Raw genomic sequence first — 9,865 nt, forward strand, 5'->3', positions numbered from 1 at the left:
GATCTCCCCTCACCTTCCCTCACCACAGACACAGATCTCCCCTCACCACAGATATGGCACATAAGGTAAGGACCACACCACAATGTCCTCCTCATCTCCAAGTCCTGCGGCCCATGGTGAGCATCCCTTCCTCTCCCAGCACAGTCAGGGCACCCCAGGGCAGGGCAAAGCCCTCCCTACTCAACCAAGGCGGCTCCCACAGGCGTTCCTCATGCAAGCTCCAGGCCTGTGGGTGTGCATGACTGCAAGACCACAGTGAACTCTGCGACTGGAATGGAACTTACTCTCAACAAATAAAGTGGCATTAAATGCTACTTGATTTCCAAGGTGCCACAAATGAGTAACCAGACATATCTGGATATTTTTGAAACACTATTTTTACTGGTTTCAGCTAGCAGATACAAAGGCTGCCACACCTGCTGTGTGAGACTGTAACAAGCTGTACCTAAAGCTTCAAGGACCATTTCTACAGAACCCATTAAACAGCAATTAAGCAAGCAGAATAAAAAATGACCTCTAATAGTTGTATAATAGGATTTTGAAAAGTCAAATGTGCAACTTTATGGTTTTAGAAAATAAAAATGGTTTCTTCAAAGTTTTATGTCTACAAGCCAACTCTTTAATCAAGCAGTAAGAACCCAAGGCACAGAATACGTCACAATTCCATGTGTCATGTCTGATTTTTTATATCACTTTCCATAGTTCTTTTATGACTATAACTCAGTGTTTCAGGTTTCTAAAAGACCTGATAAATTTGCAAGCATATCAAGTAACAAAACTACCCAATCAAGCCTTTCCTTCATTTAGAAACATCTGCTAAGCAATCAAAAGGACAAGTCTCAAAAACTCACAAGTTACAAATGCACTTCTCCCAAAAGGGGCTGCTTGTTGGTCCATGTATCCCACTGTGTCTCCACCTGTACGTAACAGGGCAATGCCTGCCATGGTTTGGGATTTCCAGGAGAGAAGTACAAAATACAGGACAATAATAAAGACAAGCTTTTAAGTAACAGAGAAAGTAGTATAGAATTCTCAATTATGCAGTTATGCATGTTTGCAGCTTTAAATCAATTAACTACTTAGAGGTGTTGTGGTTTAAACCCAGTGGGCAGTTCAGTCCCACAGGGCCTCTCGCTCACACCCCTCTTCCCACGGGATAGGGAGAGAATAGAAGGGTAAAAGTGCAAAAACTCCTGAGTTGAGATAAAAGCAGTGTAATAGAAAAAGGGAAAGCTCCATGGGCAAGTAAGGCAAAGCAAGAAATTCATTCCCCGCTTCCCATGGGCAGGGAGGTGCCCAGCCATCCTGGAGCAGGACTCCAGCATGCGTGGCTGGGAAAGGCAAATGCCATCATTCCAAAGGTCCACCTTCCTCCTCCTTCCACCAGCTGCTACTGCTGGACACAATGCCCTCTGGGCTGGGATGGCCCTTTGGTCAGTGAGGTCAGCTGTCCAGCTGTGCCTCCTCCCTTGCCGGCTGAAGGACAGGTGAGGGGCAGCACAGTCCTAGTGCTGGGCAGGTGCTGCTCAGCAGGGACTGACACAGCCCTGCACTACCAGCTCTGCCTTGGGCACAAGGCCCAGACACAGCCCCTTACCAGCTACTGTGAAAAAAATAAACTCCACCCCAGCCAAAGCCAGTACCATGTGCCATTATGGTCATACTTCTCTTCCCAAAGCTCCAACTACAGTTTACAATAGATAAGTTATGTCTTAAAACACTGAAATCACTGCAGTATTTATTCCATTAAACGTAAGAGAGTTTTTAGTTTTCTTTAAGACTTAAGAGAAAGCAAAGCACCCCTTTATTTTGCTACTTACTTTAAAAAAAGCACTTGATTTTTTCAAGCTTCCATAATGTGCCACAAAGCCAAAAATATACTATATTCCACAAAAATGCAGTGCTGATTCCGCATAAGTGATCACTTTGAAAGTATGTTGCCTAAATGAATGGTTAACTGGACCAACTAAAAACTACAAAACCATAATGTTTTACTGCTGCGCTCAATCTCGATTTGTCTTTTCCATAGTTTTCTCTCTTCTCACTCCAACACCATGAATAACTTCTCAACCTACCTGTAGTAGATTTCTGAAACAAACCAGTCCAGAAAACATCCCTCTGAGCTGGCTGGAAGGTGTGCTAATTCATTGGAACAGAAAATATACCCAGTATTGAGTATCTAATAAAAACATCCAGATAAAAACCAATCAAATTAATTATTAGTGAAGGTGTCAGTGTTAAACGTGCATCTATCTCAATGTTAAGAGATGTAATCAGAGACCTACACCCTTTCACACAGGCAGTTGTTTTAACTGATGTTCCTTCAATTAACACATTTCCTGGCAAAGTTACTGATTTTTTTAATCTTGATTTCAACATTAAGCAACTGTTGGCTCTGATCCTACAAACACTTAGGTACACACTTGAGCTAATAAACAAGTCTGCTCATCCAACCTCGCCCTTGTGCCAGGCCCATGACCCAGGTGACAGCACAGGATAGTAAGGGAGTGGGAGAAGCTCTCCAGGGCCCAGTCCCCACCACCGCAGCTCTGTCTAGGGATGCTGCTTAAAGACAGGAACTTACAAGGTCAAGTCATCTTCACCTTACAGGAACAGGAAATAGCAAGAGCAGGTTTTGTGAGAGCCTTAAAATCTGATATGAGTGAGAAGTTGAGAGGAGTTAATAAAAAATCCTCTTTCTTCCTTTCACAGGACTGGGATTTATCTGCTCAAGATACTCTTTGGACTTGTGCTACTCACTCATTCGGGTATGGATAACTGATTCATTATTGGAAAACTAGCAACCAGATTTCATCCCCCCAAAAAAATTAGATTCATAGTTATTTTGCCTGTATCTGGTGTCGTGGCCGAGCAGTCAGACATCACTCAGAACAGGAGACTGCTCATACATCTTTCCCAGGCTGTCCAAACCCTCATCCCCCACAGCCCAATGCTGCAGTTTCCTAAGTCCTGCCCTGGGCTGCTCTCTGCAAGCCCTGGGCACTAACGGATCAGGCAGTACACACAGGAACCATCAGAAATGCACCTTAATGCTTCCCTGTATTCCAGCTCTTTTAATTCTCAAACTGCTCCTGCACATTGAAAATCCAGGATCTCTGTAGCCACAATGAAAACTCAGAAAATGTATTTCACTGTTTATAGCCCTGTCCAGTGCATTTCAGCACAACCGACTGCATCTTAAAATCACTGAACATCAAAGTTTGCGCGCTAGATTCCCTGCTAGAGTAAAGAATACACGAGAACTGGAAGATTTAAATGTTCTGGAATGATCTTTTGGTGGATGTTGCAGAATACAGATTTGTGCATGGTGTAAATGGCTCTAATGCAGCTCAAGAGCACAATGTTAGAAGCTTGGAAACATGGAGGACAGTGAGAATTTGCTGTGCGTTTCAGTCTGTGATAAAAATAATGTCTTTCAATCACTTGGATAATTTTTCAGGAAAATACTTAAATAGTTCATCTTGTAGCATAAGTCCAAGAAAATCCTTAACACCTATTCTGAATTTTGAAATTCTCTATTTAGAAGTAAAGGCCAAAAGCAGTGCCAACCTATCTCCAGGCTGGCAAGTCCAGATCAAGTGTGCAAGGAAGACAAAGCTGTTCTATTTGAAGCCTCCAGTTTGAAATTCCCTAAAACAATTTTGAGAACAGTGGCTTTCTCAGCCTCTGCTGTAGAGGCTCACTCACGTGGCTTTATGAAACCACACAGTAAATCACAGCAGAGCAAACCAAGCCACCATAAAGACTCAGCTTTACATCCAGTGAGGGTTTGGCAGGGACCATCACCTTGGGCAATTGTGGGATTTGCTTAAGCAAACACCCCCTAAACAGCCCCAAAACTGCCCCTTCAGAGGATAGTGCTGCCTCCACCGTGCACACCCTGTTCTGCTTATGTGGCTCACACCAACTCCTGAAGCCTCCCAGCCCTTCTCCTTCTGCAGAGCCCCAGCACCCCAGCACTGCGCTGGGCAGAGTCACCAGCTGGCTTCAGCAGCAGGCCACTCCGGGCCCTCACACTGCTCTCAGCATACAGGGAAGGAACGTGGGAAATACTTTCTTTTGTGTCTGAACGACTGGTCAAACAGCTGCAAAGCCAGCATGTTCAGTGAGTTCATCTGACACAGCCATGCTTTTGGGGACGAGATGGGGGTGTATTTTCCTGAGCCAGCCAATCTTGCAGCCAAGTAATCACTGACACAAGGAAGAATATACAACTGAGAAGAAGAGAAGAAATATGAGAAATCACTAAGCCAAGTGTAGTAAACCATGCTTTAAGTTTTCATTCTCATTAGTCTCTATTCCCTGTGCTCCTCTTGTTGTTTTCTTAGACATATCCAGACAGCTTTGTCAGTACTGAATAATCACACTTCTTTTAGTGCAGGCCCAAGAAAAAGCCAGACCTTTTGAAGATTGATGCCACACAGAAGTGGTTCTTTTTCACAACTTCCTCATCCCTTTCCTGTGTATTCCTCCTGCCTTCCTTACATTGGTTATTCCTCCAAATTTGTTCTTTACCTATGTTCCCTGTTTCCAAGCCTCCCACTGCAGCCAGTAAGAAGAGCCACCAGCGCAATCCACGCTGAAGAGGGAATACAATTCTTACCAACTCTGTCAGCTAGGATAGGATGGGCTGGATTTGTTTCAGGAGGGCAACATAAGAAAAACAAAAGGCAACATCTCGTCACTGAAAATCCTCATATTTATCTAGCCACAAGGGTAACTCAAGCAACAAGAGTAAATCACTCATTAGTACAGAGGGGGAAAGCTCCTATAAGCTAAAATCAACTTGCTGGGACACTAATGTTATTTTACTACATGACGAAGTTATTCTTGTATATCTACACTTAGAGCAACAAGGCACATCTCAGCTCTTGGTCAAAGACTCTGCTCTTCTCATCCTTTACAGTGTGCATGAAAAGTCAAAACCTAAGCAAGATGTACTACATTTCTAGTTTTTACAGGAAGATTTGATTAAAATTTATCTGTTTTCAAGTTCCTTCACAGAGCTGTCAGTACACTTCCACGTAGGAATAGCTCCCTTTGGTTCCATCCTGCTGCAAGGCCAGAGTGCTGCTCACCTAAGAACCAGGCTGGGATTTACATGCTCAAGGTTCTTGCAGCCAAATGACTGAACCACACTCTGCGTTCTGTCTGCCAGCCTGCGGAATGTGTTTGGATGGAGAGGCAGCAGATGACAACTTACCCACTTGCAAAGATGATGCAAGCAACTAAAAATGAATTCTGTGAAAGATAGCTCCAACATTTACATAAAAAGCAGGGTTTGAAATTTCCAGATGCAGTAAGTGAAGATACTCCAAACATCCCACTACAGGCTAACCACTGTGTTCAGAGATATATTTTCTTTATGGACATTAGTAGTGCACAAGTTCATGAAGACCTAAGGATGAAACCAGGAAAATAAATACGTTATCTTCCATGAAAACATGGAAGAAACTGACTTCAGTAATGTCAGGATAAAAACCACCTGCACAATTGTGCAGACTGAGTCCCTTTTGACTAGTTGAAAAGGAAACCTATACACACCTGACCTGCTGCCTGAGAAATGTGGGAGATGTGTTTAACTGACTTACCACTAAATGTAGCCTCTTCCTAATCCCTTTTTCTTTAAAAGATATATTTTTCCCACTTTTTTTGTTTTTCACTTAAATACATGCAGGTTCAAAAACCATTTGGTACTATGGCCTTTTAAAATCCTAAAATATGCATTACCCCAGCTTTTCGATAAACATATTTTTGTCTCTAGGAAAAGACAGTCTCTTTTTTTTTTTGGCTGATGGCTACATACTTTAACTCCATGCCAGTGAGCAGGCAAGATTCTACATCCACAAATGTCTAGTTGTAACATGCTCACGAGACTAATGTCTTTTATAACTTTCAAACTAACCATTCACCAGAAGGTATCAGACAGGTACAGCAAGACAACCATTTTGAATAAAGACACATTTACAACCACGTCCTTCAAGGCCTGAGGCACTGTCTGTAGCTCACCTGAAAAGAAGCCTCTTTGTCATGTGACAGATGTCTGGAGAGCATTTACACTTTGCAAGCATATGAAGTACCAGAAGCTAAATGGCAATAAACAGAGTTTTCAGTAGTCTAAGTCAACAAGGCTCCATGACTTACAAGAAACAAGGGACTCCAAATCCGAACCTTCCCTTTGGGCCGCTCCACATCTGTATTCCTCCGCTCTGCTGAGGTATCCAAATCCACTGCCATGGAACACAGCTTCATCAGAGCACAGTGCTCAAAGTCAGCTCTGCAGACTAGCAAACAGACAGCAGATTGATCTCAAGGGATAAAGTTCAGCCTCTCTTCTATCGCAGACTGAGGGGGAGGAGGGACATGCAGCATCCCAGAAGGATTTTAGGTTTTCCAAACAGACTGTCAGGTGAAAAGGACATTCATCAATTATTCAGTCAACCACGCATAGGATAAACTCTCAGTTTGGTGTTGGAATAGATGCAATCAATGTAGGTATGAAGTCCTTCAGAATGAATATCACAGAACAACATAACTTGCAAACTGACAGCTGGAGAACCTGCATCCACAAGTGTGCTGTGCTGACAGCACTGCTGCCCTGTGCCCCAGCTCCAAACTGATACCTGTGCCATCTCCCACCTGAAAACTCCTACAAACAAGCAAACAGCAGTTAAATGAGAATGGCTGCAAGAACAGATATAGCCACTACCAACCACAACAATGGCTGCAGCTGCTATTCAATTTCTACTTGTACTTTCTCCTAGCAAAATTATTGCTGAAGTGTTATTGCTAGAGATAATGCTCACTACCTGCAGGCAGACATTCCTCAGCTGGAAGTATTAGCAACCCAAACCTATGTTATATGCCTTTATAAAAGTATGCTTCTCAATTTTGTCATATAGCATATTCGGAAAAAAATTATTATACAAAGAATTTTCTCAATGATAAAAATTAGCAGCTGTAACTCCCACTACAAAAGACAGTTGGAGAGTTACAGACTTCCACACCTCCCCCTGATTTGACAATGCCAGGTTTTGAGTGATGTGGTGTAACATGTATCCCTGAGATGGTCTGGAGCCGGACACTACCAACCCCAGTCATATCCTGCCTTTAGAAACCAACCAGCTGCAAGCAGTGATTCCCCTTTGACAGCTGTGTGTGTTCACTGACACCACACTCTGCATTTGCAGGGAGAGCCGTGGCTCAGGAACAAGCAACCAACCAGCAGTGGCAAGGACAACAACCCAACTACGCCCCTGCAAAATTGAGAAACTGATGATGCTGAAACACCACTATTCAGGATACATTTATGAGTTCTTCAGTGCTACCTGTGGATGTTCCTGATCAAATGACTACCACAAAAATGTCACATTCTTCAATGCCATAAAAATAGATTGTGGAATACCACTGCTCTCCAATAAACATGGCTATGGATTAGCAAAAGGTTTTATTAAAATGAAGTTTTATCAATTACTAGACTGCAGTTTACTCCTCCTTTTGCCCTGACATTGACCTGCACAGCAAAACTCTGTTTGCTGCCAAGAACACTCTACCTGCAAACTTTTACATGTAAGCAAATGAAGCTCTCTCCTCTTCTGCTCTCCAATCTAGAAGCTAATAAAACCCCTTGAATGTAGAAGCAAAATATAAGGATTAGACAACAAACATGTGGCTTTTAAGGCCACAATTATGAATGCTTCCATCAGTTCTCCAATATCCCAAAGACTGGTATTATTTTTCTGAGGTGTATTTGATTTTGTTCACCCTTCAAAATTGAAAGTACTGGTAGTAGGATTACACAACTCTACAGAGAATTTAGTATTTCTACTAATATTTTATGAAGAAATGAAAAGTTGTGAACACCAAAATTTACAAATGATATCGCAGTTAGAAAAGATCAAGGACAATTGAGTAATTTGAGGAAAACCACAAAGATAGATGAAGGAGCCAATGCTGCTAAACACAAAATCACAAACTGTTCACATCCAAGTGACCCATATGCCTTCCCGTAGCAGGGGTAGGTGACAGAAACACAGCTACAAAATTAGGCAGACTCAGGTTAAAGTGTCTGGCTAGGCAGGGAGACCTCTTGCAGAAGTGCCAGAGGGGGAAAAAAGTCAGGTCAATCGTACATTAAATAATGTCAGTAGTTGTAGCCACACTTCAGAACAGACATCCACAGTGCAAAATGTAGGCAATCCAGCATACAGCAGCAAAAAAATTCAGAGGGACAAAAAACTACATGTTGAGTGTGGAAATGGTCAAGAAGCAAAACAAATCCTGAATGAAGGCATACGGTTCAGGTTCTTTGCTGATGCTCAGTTAAAACAAGGAGAAACTTTAAGAACAGCATTCACAGGCTTTCTTCAGCGTGGCAGAACTGCATCTTTATGCAGCACTACAAGATCCTAAGATGTGATTTTCTTCTCACAGTGAAAAAGACTTCTTCCTGTAAAATCTAGTAAAGACATGTAATTTTGTCATGAGACGGCAACATTTTGCATCAAAGTTTACCAGTTGGAGATGCAATTTAGATAGCTTTCCTGCCTCAGTTCCCGAAAGACTGAAAGTATGACTCAAACATATTTTAAAAGCTAACATCAAAGGAATCTCAAATAGTCATCACAACAACATGAATCTTATTTCTACCTTTTAATTCCCTGCCCCATATTCTAGTCACATGCTAATTCCTGAGCAGGGCAATTAAGTACACCAAAACCAGTAACAGGCACTAGAACTGCAAGTGTTAGGAAAGAGCGTGGGTTTGTTATATCAAATCTACCTAATTTTGTTCTATGACAAGAGCACTAGAGAAACACATTTTGTGTAAAGTCTTGACACTGCCACGTGGCTTTGTGAGATGCAACCAAGCAAACCTAGGTGAAAGAACTGGGGAAAAGAGGGGTGACCAGGGTAACTCTTCAGGAAGCTGCAACCAAAGCAGCAGTTCACTAGCATGGAAAGGCAGCTCGGGAGTGGGCTCTGTCACAGCTCTGCCTGGGCTCCCTGGGACAGCAACGGGAGCTGGCACCTGCAGGCATTCCGCAGTGCATGGCTGGGGAAGGGGACACACAGAGCATGGAGCGGTGGGCCAGCACGCAGAGGTCAGGAACTACAGCAGAATCCAGCCTTAAAACAAACAGCAAACTCAAAACCAGCTGATCACAACTCACACCAAACACTGAAGTTTGTTCATTGACCCCAGTGATACCCAGTTTTGTACCACTTCCCACACATAACCCTGCCTCACCCACACTCCAGGTGATTCAAGTGACACAGAGAACAAAGTCCTGCATCGAAGCAGATACAAACAGCAAAACAACAGCTCTGAGGAAAACACAGAGCTGGGATGCCTGTAATCAAAGCACTTTCCCACGGCAAAGAAAAGAGAGGGAAAAGAAAAAAAAGATACCTCATTGACCCCTCCTGCTTATTTTCCATTTTGCACTGCATTGAAAATGCACAATCTTCCCAGACTACTTCACTGAAGTTTTGTGCACCCAGCTTCAAGCTGGATCAATTGAAAAGTCAGAAGAAAGCAACCAAAGCAATGCAAATTTTATGCAGAAGTTGCCTGTGTTTGGATATAAAGCAGAGACTTTTGGGAAAAGCAGTAACAGCTGAAATACTGACGTCGCTGCAGGAAAGACAAAACAATAATCAAGGATAATATTTAAGAGCTACAGCTACCTTCTTGCCAGTATCAGACAATATAAATGACATTATTTATTTAAGTGTTGTTGTCTCCCCTAAATGGAATATTGGGGTTCTCTTCTGCCCTTCCAAATTCAAACATGATGTTGGGGTTTTAGTTTAGTCTTAGTTTTTTTCCTGTTAAAGGAAT

General features: G+C 42.6%; 1 protein-coding gene across 2 annotated transcripts in view; it reads right to left on the reverse strand.

Moving 5' to 3' along the window:
• Positions 1 to 9,865, reverse strand: part of PKP4 (plakophilin 4) — a 72,129-nt gene that overhangs the window by 46,923 nt on the left and 15,341 nt on the right. Inside the window, exon 1 of one of the 2 annotated variants that reach the window (XM_042040428.1) lies at positions 852 to 7,033. The exons of the other annotated variant lie outside the window; for it this stretch is intronic. Coding sequence (XP_041896362.1) covers positions 852 to 945 — 94 coding nt within the window. The 5' untranslated portion in view covers positions 946 to 7,033. Of the gene's footprint in view, positions 1 to 851; positions 7,034 to 9,865 lie in introns of those variants that run through there. 2 annotated transcript variants of the gene reach the window in all.

This window comes from Corvus kubaryi, unplaced genomic scaffold (assembly GCF_017639235.1).
Source record: "Corvus kubaryi isolate FWS band 111438036 unplaced genomic scaffold, C.kubaryi_AGA036_p1.0 37396, whole genome shotgun sequence".
Lineage (NCBI taxonomy): Eukaryota > Metazoa > Chordata > Aves > Passeriformes > Corvidae > Corvus > Corvus kubaryi.